Source organism: Pseudorca crassidens, chromosome 9, assembly GCF_039906515.1.
Source record: "Pseudorca crassidens isolate mPseCra1 chromosome 9, mPseCra1.hap1, whole genome shotgun sequence".
Taxonomy (NCBI): domain Eukaryota; kingdom Metazoa; phylum Chordata; class Mammalia; order Artiodactyla; family Delphinidae; genus Pseudorca; species Pseudorca crassidens.
The window spans coordinates 5,065,403-5,087,463 of NC_090304.1; the positions used below are offsets into that span (position 1 = coordinate 5,065,403).

At 44.0% G+C, this 22,061-nt stretch overlaps 1 protein-coding gene across 19 annotated transcripts in view; it reads right to left on the reverse strand.

The window, feature by feature from the left end:
* The window catches only part of PPP6R3 (protein phosphatase 6 regulatory subunit 3), a 126,713-nt gene that overhangs the window by 53,338 nt on the left and 51,314 nt on the right, over positions 1-22,061 (reverse strand). For 18 of the 19 annotated variants that reach the window (XM_067748025.1, XM_067748027.1, XM_067748028.1 and 15 more), the window contains 6 exons: positions 19,886-20,118; positions 15,276-15,462; positions 11,864-12,001; positions 8,929-8,994; positions 6,648-6,760; positions 2,005-2,118 (listed from right to left, as the gene is read on the reverse strand). In XM_067748025.1, the coding sequence (XP_067604126.1) occupies positions 2,005-2,118; positions 6,648-6,760; positions 8,929-8,994; positions 11,864-12,001; positions 15,276-15,462; positions 19,886-20,112 (845 nt within the window). In that variant the 5' untranslated portion in view covers positions 20,113-20,118. The remainder of the gene's footprint in view (positions 1-2,004; positions 2,119-6,647; positions 6,761-8,928; positions 8,995-11,863; positions 12,002-15,275; positions 15,463-19,885; positions 20,119-22,061) is intronic. The other variant, XM_067748026.1, reaches the window with a different exon arrangement.

Genomic DNA, 22,061 nt, shown 5'->3' on the forward strand with positions numbered 1-22,061 from the left:
TTCATAGTCATATGAATTGTCACATTCCTATCTGTTTCATTTATCATTACTTTCACCAACATATTTCCTTATCTTAAGTTCTTTATTCTACCTTATTTTTCTGCTTGGCTTCGGTAAAGTCCATCTTCGAGTAATCTGGCCCAGGTACAGGACACGGATGGGACACTGAGGTCCATACGCTTGAAAATGCCTCCTGCCCTCACACAGCAACAAAAGTGCTTCAGGGTCACAATCCTGCCCCCTGTTTTTCAGTGTTTAGTTAGCTTTACAAATGACATGTCTGGCAACGTGATTTGCTTTGTAGTTAACCCACTTTTTTCTTGTCCAAATATTTTTAAGATTTATCCTTTATCCTAGGGATTCAGAAATCACATAAGGATAAGGCTAAGATCTCAGTTGTCCACCACCCCTCCACCTGCCCCTCTTTAAAGTTAATCGTGCTTAGTATTTGATAAACCTTTGTGGTCTGAGGATAAGTTCCTTCTGATCAGAAATTCCTTCCTGTCATTTATTACTGTATCGTCTCCATTCTCAAGACAGAGTTGTCAATATAAATCTCGCAGCACCAGCTCATGTGCTTTTAAACCATTTTGAGAGATGATGCAACTGCCTTGCAGCATGAGTAGCAAGATAACAGTCCTGTATCACCTGATTAATACCTTAAGTTACTGGTTACGCTATTTAAAATATGATTTACCAGGGAAGACATAGGCAAAGTCAAAACTGCAGATACAACTCCAAATGACAACAGAGCTGAAGCAGTGCTGCCACACTGCCCTTCCATTATCACTAACCAGAGATTAAAGAACCAGAAATAGAGATGAAGACTTTGGGAGGCAGGGATTGGTAAGGCTGTGTTTACTATTTTGCTGGAAACCAAAATGACATCACAAACTAAATCCAGAAACGCTGGATGGCTAAATTTTCATATGCTGACAGCAGACCGTGTCTCTCCTCCTCTTCATGCCCTCTGCTTTACTGGATGGATCCAATAGTGGGTAAGAAAATACAAATTCTAATCTCTAAACCACATGTTTCCAGAATGCAAACACATACATACCTCTTCAAATTCTCATTCTCCAGAGAACAATTAGGAAAACTCTGACAATTAATAAGTAAATTAGCTTTGGGTATAAACTGTAAAGAATAATATGACAGGGCTTCCCTGGTGGCGCAGCGGTTTAGAGTCGGCCTGCCGATGCAGGGGACGCGGGTTCGTGCCCCGGTCCGGGAAGATCCCACATGCCACGGAGTGGCTGGGCCTGTGAGCCATGGCCGCTGAGCCTGCGCATCCGGAGCCTGTGCTCCGCAACGGGAGACACCACAACAGTGAGAGGCCCGCGTACAGCAAAAAAAAAAAAGAAAAAAAGAAAAAAAGAAAAAAAAGAATAATATGACAAATATTAATCGACTTGTCCAGAGGCACATACATAGGGAAAACAAGACTATATTTCTGATTCTGAAACACACAGCACAAAGTTTTCCTTAAGGCCTCAAGCCACCTGCCCGTCCATTTTTAAACAGCCTAATGAACTGTAGTTGCCTCATATGTGAAACCCCGGAAAAAAACAACCCAAAGCCTCAAGTTAGCAAGCACTGGACAGAATCACAAGATGGAAAGAGCCCTGAACTGCCACTTGGAGGAGAGCTGCATACAAACCAGGAACACCTATTTTCAATTTTCATAAGCAAGAAATAAGCTTCTCTTGTGTTTGAGCCATTCTGTATGGGTTTGACTTATTATAGAAGCATTCTGGTAACTACTACAATACCCCAAATGACTAGAATCCACATATTGCCAATAGTGTTTACCAAACCATATAGTTCAACTGCATCTATGCATCCCATTCATATAAAACTATTTATATAGTAGAAAAAGATTCAACACCTGAAATTCACGGGCATGATACTGTAGCGATCAACCAACAACTTAACTCTCAGCTTTTAAAAATTCTAAAAGCAAAACCAAATGGCTCATTTCGCAAGATAGAAAGGAAAACTTACGTTGGTCGCCGTGTCTCAAGTAAAGCCAACAATATCTGGACTGCGCTGACTATGGCCGATTCATTCTTCTCCTTGTGGAAAATATTTGATAGGAGCTGCTCTATGATTTCTTGCCTAGGAAAACAAATCAATAGTCGAGCACTAATTGTAACACTGTTTAACACAAACAACTTCGGAGAAAAAGGTCATGGTATCAGTAAGACGAGTATAGAAGAGTTCAACCTCACTCGTGCGTATTTACTGACAATACTTTATGTTTCATACATCTGTAAGGAAGGCCAGTGATCTTGCTTATCATAAATGTAACACAGACGTATATATATATATATATTCCTATCCCCTCCCCTCAGCAAAGTCATCTGGGCCCTGCTTGCCTTTGCCAATCTTGTTGAAAGCCAACAAACACCTCACGACTGGAAGTCACCTCCTACTCAGATGGTGGGGACGGGCGGTAAAAAGACTCAGAACCCTTCAGCCCCACAGAAGGAGGGGACTTTTTACAAAAGAAACCATAAATGTTTTCCCACAAAGGCATTCATGTATAATTAACAAAGATCTAAAACAGATACAAGATAACATCACTTGCTGCACTGTACTCTACAACTAAAATTTGGTAAACCAAAATAATGTGGTAGCAGTGAAATGGGTGTGACTGAACTACTGCCCCAAAAGTATTCTCCACAGGCTCTTCCCATGACACCCCCCCATACATGTATACAAGGTCACAATTAATGTAGAATACAAGGGTAACCTGTTAGGTGAATACATTTATACGGATGTTCTCAAGGAAAACCTGTTTCTTAGGATCTCAGTAATTTTTAGAACCCATGGGGATTAAGAAATGGAATCACCTTAGCAATGAGAGGGACAGCTGTGTTGTCCCTGGTGCCCACCTGGCAGACACACTAGTCACCCCAAGGTACAGCTGTGCTCACTGGCTACTAACACCAGTTCCTTTGCCAGGTTAGGGCAGCAAGTAGGAGAGAATCTCTTTCTCTTTGGGGGAAGCAAATAAAACTGGTATCTAACCTAACTTCAGAGGATCCCCTTGCAGGAAGTAGCTTTCAAGTACTCTCAGACCAGCACTAGAATTGCTTGTGAGATCTCTACCCAAAACAGTACTGTAAAAGTCACTAAACACACAGCAGTCTACAGAGTAACTATTAAACTTGGAACTGAGCTCTGGAAAACAGACTGCTTTTCTGTAAATACGTATATTCTTCAAATAGCAGCCTCACCCCAGGTAGAGGGGTACCGACAGGGCATCCAACTGTAGATGTCCACCTTCTCATTCAGCTGTAGTGTCTAACTTTCCAGAGAGCAATATCACCTTTCATAAACCCTGACGCCTGAAGGGAGTGGCTAACAAAGAGGTTCTCACTCTTTCATGGCTGCATCAAATTGGAAGTCTACCATACCCATGGATAGCATTCTACTAATGGACAAAAATGAGATAATAACCAGCAAAAATGTGACGGTCAAGATGCAACACAGCAGCTGAGCCATATTCTGAGTCTTAGCTAAACATACAAATATCACCAAATACAGAAGAAATCATAAACTGAAGAACTGAGCTTATTAAACAGGATAAAAAGAATGCCTTCATATTCTTTAAATAATAAGGCATTTATTTACAAATGAGAAGACATATTCACTTCCACTTTTTAAAAAATGGAGTTCTTGGGCTTCCCTGGTGGCGCAGTGGTTGAGAGTCCGCCTGTCGATGCAGGGGACGCGGGTTCGTGCCCCGGTCTGGGAAGATCCCACATGCCGCGGAGTGGATGGGCCCGTGAGCCATGGCCGCTGAGCCTGCGCGTCCGGAGCCTGTGCTCCGCAACGGGAGAGGCCACAACAGAGAGAGGCCCGCGTACCGCAAAAAAAAAAATGGAGTTCTTAGACGAACACCAATAAAGTTCATTATGTGAGCTGTGTTATGCACGAGGCCAGCCAGGTTCTTCACCCAGGCCTTTGAGACGATGGCGCACTTCTGTTTTGTTTTGTTTTTGTGTGGGCAGCTAAAGACTCGCATCTATAAAAATAACTGGGCTCAACCCGGCCCAGAGGCCGACCCACTGTAAGCTCATTAGTATCAAGAATTAGGAGCTGCCTGGTCCAACCCTCCCTAACACAACTAGTTTTAAAGGAATTCTGGAACTTCAGATTTTCCCACAACAGAGCTACTAAATTAAATACATTCAATTTAAGCTCAGATTGTTTCCCAAGCTAACACTCACTACCTAACACCTCGGTCCACTTTCTTAGAGGCCTTTTGGTATCCCTACCCACCTTGACCATTCTCTTTAACCTTAGCTCATTTCCAATTTTTCCTGCAGTGCTAACCTACACTTCCAGTTACACATACGGTGTTTATGTGGGGGTTAGCCTGTATACCGAGTAGACTGGCTTATAACACAACACTGCTATATATTATTAGGTGATAATCAAATACATACAGATATATAACAATATATAAAATATACACAGATACTGTTAAAATTAATAAAAGCTTACTAAGCTCACAGGAGCCTTTGGTCACTGTGTACTTCCTCAATCAACAGATACTAAAGAGAACGACTATAATGTGGGAACACGTCTGATATTAAAAAGGGTTGGTTCTCATCCTCAAGAAGAGTGTGGGAAGCACTGTTATAGAGTTAAGTCTCCCCGATGCTCAGTGCAGTGAAGGTTTAACTCAGTGACACCATGGAGCCCCTGACTCTTTAGGACCATGTAGTTGAAGAAATTTACTCTAACATTTAATGATGTTGATTATGTACCTCTCTGCATCAACGTACAGTTGCCTGATCCAGGTCTAAAAACACAGTCTGAAATATATTAGCTAGTGCACACAGAGGCTCCAATAGCTAGATCCCACGTTTAGTCCAAATAGAGTTGAGTGAAGAGAGGGCTGGCACAGAAGAACTCAGTGATTACTACTGACCAGCCTGACACTCGGGGTGAACCTGCACAGTCCAGGAAGGGAGCCAAGCACCACCTGTGGCCACAGAACGCTCAAAAGGTAACTAGTCTGAACTGGCCTGCTCTAAGTGTAAACTACGCACTGGATTTCCAAAACTTTGCACAAAGTAAAGAATGTAGACTCATTAATAATTTTTTAAATGAACATATGTTGAAATATTATTTTGTACCTGTTAAATAAAACATAAAAATTAATTTCACCTTTTTTTTACTTTAATATGGCTACTAGAATTTTTAAATTACATGTGACTTTTATTATATTTCTATTGGACAGTGCAGTCATGAACCATATGAAATTACTGTCAGTCAACATTTTTTAACCTTGAGTAAGTTAATTTTTACATGGTTCAACCTATTTCTACTACAATTATCGGTATTGTATATTATAAAAGGAGTACATATGCCATAATGCCCAAGAATAACTGAAATGGGGCAGGTAAGATGACATTTTACTCAGAAGCTGATAATCTCTTGTCTTGCTACTTGAGAGAACTAGTCAATTCCTTCCGATTCTACAATGCACACTGGGAAAATACAACTTTATTTCTCAGAATACAGAGTTTAAAACAAGATATCTTGTCTCTAATTTGTTCCTTGTTTGTCTCACACTTGCCAAGTAAACAATACACACAAATGTCTTAGTTTAATAAAAGGGTCTTCCCGGCCAAAAGATGCAAACGAGTCTCAATATACAGGAGGACTAAAGAATTCCAACAAAGTCATTAAGAAGAACAACAGTAGCAGTAAACTGATGCGAGACTGCCATTCGTACATAACAACGCTAACTGTAGGCACTCTTTCCAGTTACTCATCCAAAGTGGGGAAATGCCTTATTTTTGTTTACTAAAATAACGTTCAGTTGTAGGGATGCAGGCAAACGTATGCCCATACTCTTCCTGAAAATGTATGAATCTACAAATACCAGTATGGTAGGTTGGCCATTCGCAGATTTCAAAATACTACACCACCCCCAAGCTGTCTTCCACCTGAAACACATGAGATGTCTGTTCATTAGGAATTATCTAAAAATAAGGGCAGAAGCAATATAAAGAAACAAAACATACAAGATGTATAAGCCTTCGAATCAGGTCTGGTCAGGTTACCCCAGTCAGCTGCCAAGGTACAGTGGATCCTAAGAAGAACTTCTGATTAAAAATCACTGACTGGGAATTCCCTGGTGGTCCAGTGGTCAGGACTTGGCCCTTTCACTGCTGATGGTGCGGGTTTAATCTCTGGTCGGGGAACTAAGATCCCGCAAGCCACGCGGCATGGCCAAAAAATTTAAAAAAAGAAAAAATCACTGACTAAGATGGGTCAAATTACTTCATATACCTATCTTCCCCAAACACCATGGAGGCAGTGACAGCAGTTATGATGTCACTGCCCCATCCATGATAGTTTTATAGAACTTAGTTTACAATTATTGAAAAGTTCAAAGTCTACATATAAATGTCATTTATTTACATTCTTACCCTGTAAGTCTCCAATGGGCATCACGACTGGCTGAGATCAGATAAGCAGGTTTTCCTGCCTTCTCAGCCATCCACAGGTTATTTTCCAGGGACAGGATTCCCACGTAAGAAACACTTACCAAGTACTTACACTGGAAGCACATCAAATAGCATCAATATGAAAAAAGAACAAGAAGAGAGTTTCAAACATACTTTTCTAGAGTGGCAAGCAGGGGGTCTGGTTCTGTACTGTTCTGAATTTGTAACATCTGGTCTCTGCTCAGGCGAACAATTTCACAAAGTGACTGTGATGCATTTGAATGCCGCTAAAGGAAAGAAGTACAATTTTAACTATAAAACACATCAGAAGTCAAATTTATAATAAAATAAAGTTAGTGAAGAAACTGCTTAAGAAATAACACAAATTAACACTGGCCATAAGCTACAGTGAATAAAAAGCCAGGGTCCAAAGAAATAACATATGTCAAGCATGAGTATTTTACCCTTCCAGGCTTTACTTAACAATACCACAAACAAAATACATGTTACTTTGTGTAGGGAAATGTAATTAAAGTTCTGACAAGGAAAAATTTCTTTAATTAAATACTTGAAGAAAAATATAACCCCCCAAATTTATATCCTTTTAGCAGCAAAGAAAGATGAACACAATTCTTTGGCTTAACAAAATAAACGCAGCTTTCTGGAATATACTAATGGATAAGAAATATTACTTCTTTCAGTGCGCAGTGTGCTATTCTACAGGAAAGTTTGAAATCTCAGCACCAAACGCCTATGCTCCGTGGCATGTGGCACTGAGCACCACCTGCCCAGTGAGACCAGCAGGTTCCAGCACAGATGACAACACACACCAGGGTATCAAAATCCACTGTTTGCAATCAGGAGTCTAACATTTCCTCAATAAATATATGCAATTCATCACTTAATACAAAACGGAAGTATCAACAGGACTGTCCAAAAGACAAAATTAACTTCTCTTGCAAGTCAGTTAGAGAAGGTGCTGATGCCCCAAACGCTTTGTCCTTTGCAAAAAAAAGTTGCTGCAGAGTTGGGCTTCTCCTCTGTCAACTTCTCCTGGACCCTTCAGACAAGGACAGTACCTGTTGAGCAGGAACCTAGTGATGAGCAAGCCTCGTCTGTGGATGTGTCCTCCCTACCCCATGAATAGGGCAGGCCACGCTCCTGTCCTCACTCTCCTCGGCCTGCACCGGCCACATTTCCAGCACATGGGAAATGTGCTCTTGGAACCATCCAACTCCCCCAGCCACAGCAGGAGGGCTCATCACCCCAACCAGGCCGAGGGCGCCGTCGAAGCTCTAGCACCCAGTACGTGCACACACTGGAGTGTCCTTCCTGAGAGTCAGCAGTAACAATACTGCAGGGAGCACATGATGTACTGTCTCAGGGGAGGGTGGGAATCAACAGCCCCTTTAATGGTTAGCTCTTCTCTTTTCTGAAGGGGGCGGTGGGATGGGGAGGCTGCTTTAGATAAACTCCAGGTACCAGAAGTTTTTTAATGGACTGCAGTAGAAGGGGCTACATCTACCTCCACAGGAAATCTGTCTTGGTGGGGAGAACACGCTCCGGCCACATGCTCCTTCCTCTGCACTGTCTCCTCTATGGCGCTCACTCTCCGATTAGTCCAAGCTAGAGGCATCCAAGGAGGCTGCCCATGCCCCATGACATACCCTGCATGTTGTTTGAAACAACTCCTTTGTAGATACTACCTTGAACCACGTGGAACTGTCATTTCCATAGGCAGAAATGGCCAAATGCTGGCAGCTCCACAAGAGTCAGTCCACTACTGAAGGCAGCAACAAGGGCAGCAGCAGAGAAGTAGGGGGACAGCCTCCTCTACAGCAGCATACCCCCTGGTCCTGGAGACCCCACCCCGCCCCCAAGCATCCCCTCAGCATGGAGCTCAACGTGCAAACTCCAAAGTAGCTTCAATTCTACTGCCAAGTCAATCTTTAGCACCCAGGACAAAGGCCAAACCTGTCAGCACAAAAGCCCGAGCCAGGAAGTAGAACCACCAAGAGCTCATCCCTCTTAAGGATTCAATGGTGACCAGGATCCTGCTGCGCTGTCTGGAAAGCTTTAGCCAGAATGGAAAAAACAAATGCACACAGACGTGGCCACATCATTTGGACTAATGATGGGTATAAAAGAAAAACAAAGTGTGGAGGAGGTTTGTAATAAAGGCAAGCAGATGCAGCACGAAGTCTCAGCTCTAAGAAGGAGAAGGAGCTAGACCCAAGGCTCACTGTTTCACATTCCGGGAAATTTTCTGAGTATCGGCAAAATGCAGTATTTTAAAAAGCCTTTGGTGTTTAGAAACCTGTCAACTTGAAGAATGCCAGGTGATCGCTGTTACCTACCCTCTACCTTCACATCTAGTACAATTATGCTCTGTGCCCAAATAAACATGGTTCATTTTTTTTTTAAATCAAGTTTATAGTCACACAAGAGAACTTACATCTTCTTCTTGCGATGGATGAACTATTTCCACAAGCCTCTGGATAATTTTCTCCTCATTTAACCACTGTAAAACACATTGTAGAAGTAATCATAGCAATGAGTGGCTCTTGTTCAAGCCCCAATGAAGATAAACATACTTGGAAATATCCATCACATTTTAAGTAGAATGTTACAGGTTTTCTCTGGACTTTGAACACTACAGGAAATTAAAAGTCCCCCAAGGAAAATGCCAGTGAATATATTATTTTAACAGTAGCTACAGTACCAACTACTCCCCAAGTCACAATACCCACATCCAAAAATTCTATACATCAGTTTCTTAGTGATGTTAATTCTCAGACACTGGGTACTAAAACGGTCTGTACTTTGGACATGAAGGCGGGGGGAATGGAACTTATACATTTTCTGTAAGAGAGCATTCACTTTAAGAGAGCTTCAAAAAGGCTGAGAAAAGCAATATTTAGTAGCAAGCCTCTGGCTTAAAACACATGATGAACTTTTTACCTTCTAAAACCAAAACAACCGCAGGAAACGTGGGGGCTGGCGGGCACCACAGAAACAGAGTTTGTCTGCCCTGCCACATGCTAGCAAGCTATCACCATGATTAGGACACTCTCTTCTTCCACCATATACGAAATACTGCCATGAATGAAAATATGAAGGGGATGAGAATAAATGAAAAATCAGCCGGCGTAATATTAGTTCCACAAGGAACAGGAACACCGTAATAAACAAGGCACTCACTACCTGGAATGGGCGTGCACACACACAAAATCCCAAAGGTTAACAGAGATGGCGGCGGGGCTGGGCGTGGGGTGGGGTGAGGCTAGGAGTGGGTGGCAAGAAATCGGACACGCTTTGATAAAGGCATGTGGAGAAATTCTTAGGTTGTCTCTAGGCTCCTTAAGGAGAACATGCCAAAGGAAAATGCAAACAAAAGCTATTAGGAGACTACCACAAAGGCAGAGGCCCAACTTTACATTTTAAGATGTTTTAAAATGTGTACGTGAAGTACACTGTGTTTGAATCTGTTCAAACACAGATTCTGACTCAGCAGGGCAGGGGTGAGACCTGGGATTTCTAACATGCTCCCAGGTGATGTCTGGGACCAAACTTTGAGTAGCAACGACCTAAAACAGGATGCAAACACCTCTACATAGGAGGTGGGGCAGAGGGTCCTGACGGCCAAGAGAAAAAGTAGGAAACTTTGTGGTCAGTGAACGAATCACACGCCCACCCTCACTGAGTCCGCAGCTATTAACAAGCACCGACAGCCCAAGCCCACGGTGGGCCCCCCAATCAAAGCAAGACATTGAGGGGTTTCTAACTAGCCTTGCCCCGAGCTACGCCTTTATTCACGACCCACCGCCACACCCCTCCAGAAACGCACCTATTCCTCTGGAAGTGGGCCCTAAAATTCAACCCAGCAGTGACCAAAGGAATCCTAAGAAACCACACTGAATAATTTCCCCCAATAATAATCCAAACATAAAGGTGACCATCCCTCCTATCCTCAACTACCTTCCCTGGAATCCCCAACCTCTACTGAGAAGAGACTCACATCCACAAAAGCACACCTAAAAAGGGCCAGAGTCCCAATTTAGGGCCCTCTCCCACAGGCAACTCCCAGGCCATCCACGAGGCCCCCGCAGCTGACTTCCTCACATGACCACGGTTCTCAGTAGACCTCTGCCTGCTCCTACAGACCCAGCACTGAACCGACCCCCAGACTCTCCCACTCACACAAACACACGCTCCGGCACGCCTGCCCACCTTGGTAGAACATGTCCTTCCCTGGGACACCACCTGACAGACCCTCCTTCTGGGCCTTCAGGTCTTTAGCTTTTTCAATAAAACTTGTTTCCAGAGTTCTAAGGTTTGAGGTTGAGTATTAAAGATGGATTGAGGGACTTCCCTGGTGGCACAGTGGTTAAGAATCCACCTGCCAATGCAGGGGACATGGGTTCGAGCTCTGGTCCGGGAAGATCCCACATGCCATGGAGCAACAAAGCCCGTGCGCCACAACTACTGAGCCTGCGCTCTAGAGCCCATGAGCCACAACTACTGAGCCCACGTGCCGCAACTAATGAAGCCCATGCACCTAGAGCCTGTGCTCCACAACAAGAGAAGTCACTGCAATGAGAAGCCCACACACCGCAACGAAGAGTAGCCCCCGCTCGTCACAACTAGAGAAAGCCCAGCCGTAGCAACGAAGACCCAACACAGCCAAAAATTAATTAATTAAAAAAACAAAAAAGATGGATTGGACTGGGGAATGGTTCTGGAAGGAGGCGGTGAAAGGGACAAAAGAGAGGAAGAGACAGAAGACAAGAAGCAAAGACGAGAGGCTGTGAGAAACCTCACCTTCAAGTCACTCACACCCTCATCTGCCCACCCAAATCCCACCCAAGGCAGCTCCTCAGGATACACACATGTCCTGAAATAACTACCTCACCAAATTTTAAAATATGTGCCCTTTTGGAGGTAAACTCCTTTCTCCTTCTTATCCCATGCTCCTAGGTATCCACGAGAAGAAAGTTACTTCTGAAGCCAGATTCCCTAGAAATGCCAACACCTCTTCTTTTTGACTTTCAGAGATATCTCTGCAGTGTGACCATCTTCTCAAGAAAGAAGCCTCACAGAATTCTCAGATGACACTTTTAGCTCCCATTCTACCTTCCTACTCCCACTGAAGAACAGACCAGCAAAGGGAAAGAACCCCTCACAAGGAGACAGCCTATGTACCTAGGGATGTACACGTCAGGAATCCTAATCCTGAAAGATCTGAATCTCTTCCCATTTTGGAATCCACCCCCCACCCCCGTTTCCCAGACCACTTTCTACCAATCCCCTAGAATCCCGCCCAGACTGAGCAGCCCAGCAGCTCGAGCGCCACTCCCCAGCCCGTCCACAGCGGCCGTGATCCTACTCACATTCAACACATCCTGCCTGGGCTGTGGGGGCTCAATGCAAGTCAGGAGCCTGAGCAACAAGTCCATGATGGCCGATGTTCCTATGTGCTTCATAATAAGGTCCACAAAGTCACGTTTCTTCTTTAGGAAATCCACAATCTAGAGGAGAACAGCCACAACTGAAAGACACACCACTTGGGAACTATCAACTTTAGGATGCTTTCAGTCATGACCCATCTAGCTGCCCCCTCCAAAATCCACCACCACTTTAAGTTTAGGAATAGCAAATGCTGAATTAGTAGTAAGATATCAAATTGGAAAGCCTTCTAATTGTTACAACATTCAAAAACCTCTTGGGGAAAAAAATCTCTTAAATTATCACATGTTCCCTAATACAAACACACCATAATCTTTTATTTCTGTTCACTTTCATTATTAATTCTCAAAGAATGAGGACTAAAAATTTAACACCCTATAAAGAGCAAGCAAATACACCACTTAATAGTTTATGGACATAAAGCAAGTCGATTAGGCTTTACATGAAAACACAGAATAAACATTCAAAATCCTACCTGTACTCTAGCAAGTAAGAAAAAATATAAAGATTTCTACATCAAAGTGGCTAATTCACGTGCCATAGAAAATCACATTTGCATTTTATGTCAGCAATTCACCTGATCAAATTAACACAAGGAGGGTGAGTGAGTGTGGAAGAGGCTGACAGTTACCCCGAGGAGTTATGAAAACAGTCATACAGTCATGACCGCCACCTGGGTCTCTCCTGCGCAGGTGGAAGAAGGCACCTGTTCTGGCCTGGACACCCTTGTGTACCTTCTGGTTCCTGTCCGTGTGCACAAATCACCTGTTCTAAAGTCCCAGAAGCAGCACAATCAGCGTGGCAGCTGCCCTGACAAAAGTCTCACCGGAGTCTCTCAGAAGCCTGTGAGGCAGGGTTGCTCAACTCAGTGTTATAGATGAGGAAACTGAGGCTCAGACCAGTGAAATATCTTGCTAGAAGCTAAAAAGTGGATGCCCTGAGATTTAAATGCCCCCAAAGCCACAAGTCTGCCATTATCCCACACAACGTCTAACAGCCAGGGATGAACTAAAAACTGCCTCACACCATCATCGGGTGTAAATGCAGGATTAACCATCACATGTTGCTTCTCTAGACAATGAGGTTGAACTCTGTAACATAAACCTTCAAGAAGTTATACATAATTAATCCACTCACAACTGAGTCACATGGTAGTTTTAAAAGCACAGTGGAGAAGAGAGGCAGAAAAAGTCAAATGTGGCCAAAATACTGCATTATTTAGTGGCAAAAGCACTGACTCTGGAGCCCAAAGGCACAAGTCCCAGCCAGTGCCGTGGTGGCACAGCAGGGACAGCAAGCTGGAGGACCGCACTGCTGGGGGGCCCGCCCATCCAACACTGACGATGCTTCACGCAGCTGGACCTTCTGCTCCACGAGTTAATGAATGTCTGTACTGGTTAGGTCAGACTGAGTCTGAATTTTTTTCATTACTTGCAGTTGCATATATCCTTACTAATACATTATGTGATGGGAAACCTTTATTTACACTCAAAATTCTCAAAAGGATAGAAAGGTGCAGTGTGACCTTTCCCTGAAGCTGAAAGAGCAAGGGCTCTCGAATCCTCTCGTGGCTGAGGGCTTAAATGAGAAGCCCGACGAGCAGCAGAGCGAATGGGCCCTCCTCTCGGCATTTAATTGGCACGTGCCATGTTCCTTACACAGGTAACATGTCTGGCCTCGAAGACCAATGCAAATACGTAGAACACCAGAGAGCTTTAAGTGTATTCTCACTCTATAATAAAGGTACACTGAAATCCAGGACCCACAAATTTGGGTTTCCCTAGAACAGAGTGAGGAGAAAAGCATGATGAAGGTGTGAGCCCTGTCTCAATTGTGACTACAACCATCTGGAACTGACTAGGTACCTTAGACTGATGGGATGGCTTGCACTTTCCTAAAACAGTCGGTAGTACTGTCACTTCTCATCAAAAGACAGAAGAAGGAACGACAATCTGTATTGCAGTGATCGTGATTTGGGGATTACTATCTAAGGAAAAAGAACCTCAATTCCAATACACTTAGGAAGGTAATCCTGCTCAATTAAGAACATGAAAGAACAGCCTCGTCTAAAATAAGACATGTATCCACTTTGCCTTGGCAAAGGACAGACGTACTGGGCCTAAAATAGTTCCAGTCCCTCCATGTTTGCTGACAGCAAGGACGGGTCAAGGAGCCTGTTTTCCACCACGAAGGATGCCAGGCCCAACTGGTGTGACCCCTGCACCCCTGTCATCACACCCCTGCTGGCTGCACTCTGCAGGACTGCTAGGTTGCACTCGGGCATCTGAGGCTGTTGTTGCTCCCTGGGTGCCTGTTTCCGTAAGTGGATCACAGCCTCCTCGTAATAAGCAGGTCCTTTCCCACACCAGTTCCCACTAGAGCAGTGATTCTCAAATTTCAGCGTGCACCACGGTCATCTGGGAGGCTTCTTAAATCCCAAATTGCTGGCCCCACCCCCAGAGGGTCTGATTCAGTACGTCTGGAATGGGCCTCAAGATCTTGCTTTTCTAACAAGTTCTTGGGTGGTCCTCATGCTGTTGGACCAGGGACCACACTTTCGAGAACCACTACACATAGGACAGATACTTGGAAAGTAAGTTTCCCAAGTACAGTACATCTGAATTAAGAACAAAATGAAGCGTGGGGGACGGGATGTGAGAACATAGATGGACAACACCACGAAGAAGATGACCACGATGATGAAGGAAGAGGAGGAAGAGGGGGGAGAGGTTCCTGGCGTTAACAGTGAGGAATGAGCTCCTGCTAAGCCCTACCGGACAGGAACAGCAGAGCTCCATGTGTACGCACATGACAGTCAGTACCCAGATGGCTCAAGTTTTTGAGTGGAGTCAAAATAGAAACAATCACCATTTGCATAAACTAACCATCAATTGCATTTATGGGAAAGCTTTTTAAGTTTCACCTGTGATCATCCTTAGGGGAAAGAAAAAATAAGTAAACTGTTACTTTACCATAGTCACTAAGATGCCACCCACACACCAAGCGCTCAGTGTGCACCCTCCCCACACTATCCTCACAAATGGACCCCAACATTCTCATGCTTCCAACCACTTGTCAAAAGAGGAAGCCAAAGTATACTGAAAAACTGAGATGTGAGGTACTCAGAAAAGAAGAGGTCAAATTAGAATGTATTCATTAATGAGTAAGTCAGTGTTAAGTCAGCAAGCATTTAGAATGCTTAAGGTTTAAAATATATCCTTTTACAGAACCTGGATTTAAGGCACACTCAGAACACTGAAGCAACAAAATTACTGGGGGATCATCTCAGGGGGATGATCAGCCCTAATACTTACCTTTTTGGAAAACAATATTTACCTGTTCTGGTTTTCTGCTGATAAGAATACTTAGCACCTTGCTGAAGAAACTGGCAAGTAGTGGGTTCAAGGGGGAATCGTTTAGGAGGAAGCTATACAATTTCATTAGCAAGGATTCATCTTCTCCCAGTCTATCATTCATCTGGGAGACATCAGAAGTGAGCAACTCACAAGATATATTTGGATACCTAGAAGAACAGGATACTTATATCATCATCTGTATTAACAGTTTAATTACATAAAGTAAAATGCAAATCAGAAAGGTTTCCTAAAACTCTGTGAAAAATAAACAAAGTCATCTTCTGGGAATTAGAAAATAATTTCAATCCATTCCGTTCAATTTAATCTAGAGAGATTATAGAGTGAATTTTCTCCTGTGTCTAAAAAATGGTTTCTAAACCAAGCTTGAACCCAACAAAACTAGAGCACACCTGGGACTCAGAAGGCAAGGGCGGGGCCTCCTCAGAGGAGGAGGCGCGATGGGGCAGGTCAAAGCCTGGGGCCGCAGCCCTCAGCAGCCTGCTCTGGCATGCAAAGCAGCACAGCTCATAGGACAACCGCGGGGGACGCCCATTTCCAGGAAACTGCACTGCACACAGCACCCTTAACTATTGAAGATACACTTAGGTTCCTGGACAGGCTGCCTGTATTCTCAGATGGGTTGTAACTGGAGTTAGAAAGCCGGGCTTATCAAGAGTGCAGTCCATATGACATGTTATGAGAATAAATATTCTGATATACTCAGGAGAGAACAGGACATGGCCTGAGTTACCCAGGTGGTAAAACCGTATACAGAGCTCTCCACACCAGTCTTCCAGGATCTTCTGGGATCAGCCCACCATCAGATCTCACTGCTGTGGGACACAGTCCTCTTCCACAGGCCCCACGGCCCTAGAAATACCTGTGCCCCTAAAGCACGTTTGCCCCTGAGCGCAAGGGCACTCTGAAAAGTAGGCAGTAGATGCATTTTCTCCACTCACTTCTGTTACCACAAATGACTTTTCATCTGTTCTCAGAGCAACAGTGGAGACTCCAAGGCCCGTCCAGACTACACTCTCCCCCTCCCACCGTTCACCTCTCTGCTCTTTATCCCTCCCAGGTGAGTAGCAGGGAGTGGCAAGCTCAAATGCTGATCAGGACAGGGAGGTGACAAAACAGCTAGAAGCAGCTATATGGCTAAAGAGAGGGGTAAAGGGTGTGGTCGGAAGCCATGCAGCACCCCTGAAGCATCCAAGCAGCTGCCTGTTTGGAGACCACGGGCTTGAGAAGCAACTGGCAACAGACCAGAAGCTGCAGCACCTAGCAGCTCTGCCATGAGGGAGGAACACTGAACCGTATGAGAATATCCCCAAAGATCACATTATCAAATCGCTGTCTTCCGGAGGCTTTGGCTCAATCAAATTAAAGCCTTCCTCACTTTATAGAACACAAGGACTCAAAGACCCCATAATACAAAGTCACCAAAGGGCCGGAGGCAGGAGCAAGCAATGGCGACAGGTGTGGCTTCTGGAGTCACACCACCTAGGCTCAGAGCCTGTCTCCACCACTTACAAGCTGTATGACCTCAGGCACGTTACTTACCTTCTCTGGGCCTCAGTTTCCAAGGATGCAATATTAAGACAACAGTCCTTACCTCACGGGGGAGAATAATACATACAAAATACCGAGAAGGAGGCCTGGAATAAATAAATACTAGCTGTCTTAATTCCCCTTTTTCTTCTACTTCATAAAACTTCCCGAATGCTGCAACGGGGCTGGGGTTGCGGGGGTGGTGGCGGAGTCAGCCCAACTGCCCCAATTTGGAAGCTGCTGGCAAAGGGCCGGGAAAAGCTGGAGACGCCAGCTCCGGCCACAGCCCAGTGTGTAGGGAGTAGTCTCAGAATTCTGATGCAGAAGGTCCAGAAGAACGCGTGGGCAGCTTTTAAAATTTTCACCTGTTTCTCCACCGGCGACCTGGAGGTCTGACTGAGCTAAAGAAGCACGCATGTGGGGGCCCAGGCACAAACACAAAGCCTCAAAGTTCTGGTTCAGAACAGGCTGGGGCTACTCTCTCTCCCCCTCCCTACCTCCCTAAGATTAAACAAGCTTCTGAAACACCCCAAGACCTCCTCTACGCCACCCTTCAGCAAGGCCTCTCCAGCCCCACCCCACCCTCTGACCTCAGCTGCACAGAAGCGATAGGAAGAGAGTCCAGCCCAACCATACCCCTGACCTGCAGCCGGTCCCCTTCCTCCTCCCACTATGAAGCCACCCTACTGTCCTCTCGACCAAGGCCAGCACAGAGCATCACGAGACCTCCCGCTCCCTCCACACCAGCCCCATTTCCCCCTGCGCTGCATCACCCTCACCAGCACATACACACACCGTTATTTCTCGCATCTATGAAGAAAAACAAACACCACACCTCTCCTGGCTCCACATCTGCCTGTAGCTCCCACTTTCTCTCTCTGCTCCTTTTCCAGGGAACTACTTGAAAGAACTCTCTGCTTTGTCTCCAGTTTTTCCTCAGAAGCACTGCAGCCTGGCTTCCGTGTCCAACAACCTGGAGAACCTCCACTGAAGGGGCCCATGTGCTCCACGCTGTAAATGCCAATGGTTACCTGGCCTGTCAGCACAGCCCCTGGATCCCCTGGGTCCCCTGTCCCATCTCCCCGTCCTGAAGCCTGGCCTCCCCTGACATTGAGGGAAGCACCCCTCCGGGTTCTCCTCTTGCCTCTAAAGTCCCTCTGTGGGAACCCTGACCCGACCAACAGCATCTCAGCTTTTGGGTTTACACTAGTACTTAAGGACCTATTTTTAAAGTTCTGTTCAAATTTCTGCTAAATTATTTAAAACTGAGGTATCTGTTATTAAGATTAAAAAGTTAGTGTAAAAATGACAAACCTTTAACACCTTGTGTATGATCACTGGATTAAAAGTGATGGGTTCAATCCACATGTGTAACTGACACGCAGTTACAAACTTCACAAACCACAGCAATCACCCCATCATCCGTAAACTAAAAAGCACTAGTCTAAATTTCCTTAGATGACTACAGTCAACCTTAACCCAGAGAAGCTTTCAGATTCCCTCTGAAAAATCACTCTGTGCTAATCCAGCTGTCCGAGTTATCCGGCTCTGTGTATGTTACCACAGCTGGTGGCTCTGTCCAGGCCAGAAGTGCAGCAGAGAACTGCTCTGCTCAGCTCAAGCCATGCTCCCTCGAAATGGTGCCAACCAGAAGGCTGCATGCCCAGGGAAACACACCTGCTCTCTCAACCTCAAAGGTAGCACAAAAAACGCTGGCATGGCAATACAACAGATGCCATGACTACTTTTTGGTAAAATAAGCAATTTCCACAAGGCTTGCTTACTCTTCTCCAGTTAAAGAAGTATTAGCTTCATTCAGCATGTGAGAAAACAGATCCAAGAAGGGTAAGCCTCTTGTTCAAGTTCTCAGAGCTCCTAGGAGAGGGCTACACGCATCCCGGGTGGGCCTGATACCAAGCCCACACCACGCTGCCTCCAGCCAGGATAAGCCCCACGACAAGCAGCATCCACATATGGTGGTTCACTGTGAAGGGAATTCCAAAGTAGCAAAGTATCTATCTTTGGGGCGAAAGGAGTACACTGGTATTCCTGTCAAATTTCTGTCCTTTTCTTTTCTGAGGTACTGCTCTCTGAGTGGAGACGTGCTGCATGCTAGCTGTCAACCTTAATGGCTGGCAGAGAACATGACTTCCTTGAAGATCCAAGCCATGAGAACTTGGAAGCATTACTAAGTACTATTCCTCTGACAGCAAAACTCTCCCCACAAAGAAATGAAAGGATATCTGATAAGGGGGACAGACTGGGGGAAAAAGGGCAAAGGAGAATCTACTGTAGGCCATAATTCTTCCTATTCCATTAAGTTTATTTAATGCTTCATCAATGACTTTTTGTTTTGTTCCTGAATTGGTTCCATTTTCAGGCAGAGAGGGGGGGACAAATATTTCAATAGAGCTGGAGATGGAAAAGTAACTAACTGAAATCCCAACACTTTAAATACATAAGGAATAAGCGCAGAGTTTCCAGGGGTCCGAATACGAAGTGTTGTAAGCTGACGACACCGGTGGTGAAGTAGATAAACCCACTGCAGTTACCCCAGGTGTTAGCTGCTTAAATTTAGCTACAGTAATGCTGACCAAGACCCATACCCTTATTTTCAGTTAACAAAAGGTCAGAATTTATTTAATCAGCAGCGCTGTTCATTAAACAAGCTCTGGCCCAGATGTGCTGTGTAATCTTGAGTAGTCACATCATCTCTGTCTTCCTATTTGCAAAAAAGAGAAAATACTTACTTGGATTGTCTTAGTATTTTAGGAAACTTTATCACTGTTTATAATGCACCTTGCCCTTAGACAAAACCTTCTGGCCAAAATTTAGAACGTTCACTTTAAAAATCTTGTGATTTCACTGGACTTAGTTCTAGAACGGATTGTTTGCTCCACTGAGCCTGTTGCTCTTGACATGTTAACATTCTGTAACTGGTCTACGACAGCCCTGCAGAGCTGCTAGACAACAAGGACGATAATATACCCTACCCCCGCTTCACTTCAGCCCCACCCTAAAGAGAAGACTGAATTTTCTTACTTGTATCTGATCTTTTCATCCATGTCTTGAGGTGGTTCTTCAATAATGAATGAGACTAAATCTTCGAGACATTCTGCTTTTAACAGGAACTCTATAAGTTTGCGGTTCTGAGCTTTACATTCTTGTAAAACATCTTCCTCATCCATCAACTCCTTCAGTGTTACATCTTCTCTTTCTAGAAGTGTGTCTATGTGGGATGATGAGTGAAGATCAAATTTCCAAAACATGCTGCTCTAAACAAAATGCAGAGAGTATTTCAAATACAATTTCAACTTCACATATTAATTTTTCAAGTTTCCATCTAGTTTTACAGTCTAAAATGTCAACTTGGGTCACATAAGAAAAACAAGTTCCATATCGAATCTATAAAATACTTTCTAAATAAGTAAAACTGGCAAGATTTTTTCCTTCTCAGAAAATATTTTTATTGATAACAAAAAATTTTGACTTGAAAATGCTGAAAGAATGATAAAACCTGGGATGATTTTAACCTGCAAAATTAACCCACCCATACTTTAAGAATTTAGTGCTGGGAAAGGAAGAAAATAAACCCTTTCTTCAGGGTGAAACATACATTCTTACACAGAACTAGTATCTTCAGTAACAAATGACAAGTATCGAGACCTAAGTACATGGTACTCTTCAGAATATTACAACATTAAATAAATAACCACCACGAACCAGAACTTTTAGCCACTGACAGCACTTTCACAGCTGAAAATGTGAAAGCCATAAAATGGCAAAACCTATGCCATTCTTAACAAAGAAACAAAAAACTGTAGCAAGATCACCTTAAAGAACAATCATTCACCTTGTCTTCAAAGTTGATCACGGAAAATTCGATCCTAGGATGTCTACAGACAAAAGAGTTCACTGTCCTTATTTTAAATACTTCAGCAAAGTCACACTGAAAAGCCATTAGTGACATTCAAATACCTTCCCACGTCCCACTGGTATCAGGTCAGTATGTGCTTATTTTGGTCTATAAGCCGAATTTCTGCTAATCTAATGGTCTCTCCACTTGAAGTCAGAAAACTGGACACAGTTAACAATTTAGCCTTAAGTCTTCAAAAAAAAAAATAGGTCTCATTTAAAGTAGCATGTCTTTTCATTTTTTTGTAATCCCACACATAAAGGCAAAGTATAATGAAAAGTACTAATAAACCACAAAAGCAAATCTCATATCAAGCCCTTACTACTGGCTAGTTATAAACAAGATATACACTCATATTCATCAACTGAAAACTATAAACATCTACAAACCAAAGTCATACTTCTAAAATATGGATCAAGATATAATCACATTATCTACCTCAATTAAAAACTGACCTCCAAAATTTTAACCTTATAAAGGTAACTCATCATATACTGATTTACAGAGAAAACTGATAATTGGTGGTGATGAAATAACAAGTGTTGGCAAACTTCGGCCCACAGACCAAATCCAGCCCACAAACTGCAAGCTAAGAATGGCTTTGATAATTTTAAAGGGTTGTTTAAGAGAAGCATATGTGACAGTGACCATGGGTGGCCTGCATATTTACTATCTGGTACTTTACAGAAAAAGTTTAGCATCCCTTGCTCAAGAGGAAATAGAGTGCTGACTAACACATTCCTTTCTGCCATCTCTGAACCCACACGGGCATGTCCCCCACAGTCCTCACAGCCCGCCCGGAGGGGCGGAGCCATGTGGTGTCAGGCGGGACTGTCTACCAGATCCATTCTCTCCCTTCCTTAGGCACTCACCTAGACCATGTCCCCAACTTCTCGGGCAGGTAGATATGGCTACATTACAAAGTTTTCTCCAATGTACTGTGAGCCATAAAAACCTCCATGTGCTCCCCCCGGCATCTGGCTGGATGTTGATGACAAAAAAGGCCCTAAGGGACTACAGAGCCCAAAAGGAAGGTGCCTGCACCCCCAAATCACCACGAGGAAGATCGCTGCCTGCCGATCTGAGAGCCTGTCCTAGGCCGGGTTACGATGAGCCATCATACACACCTGCTCTGTATTCCAGCAGGATGGCCGACCTGACCAACCAGCTCCTCCAAACTCCTGAGCGCATGACATCGTGTGTTATTATACTTATTTTATTATACACAAGAAAAGGAATTCTTGAGCAACTATCTGTTTTAAAATGCCTAACTCCTTTTGCTTTCCACTATCCTAAATTAGA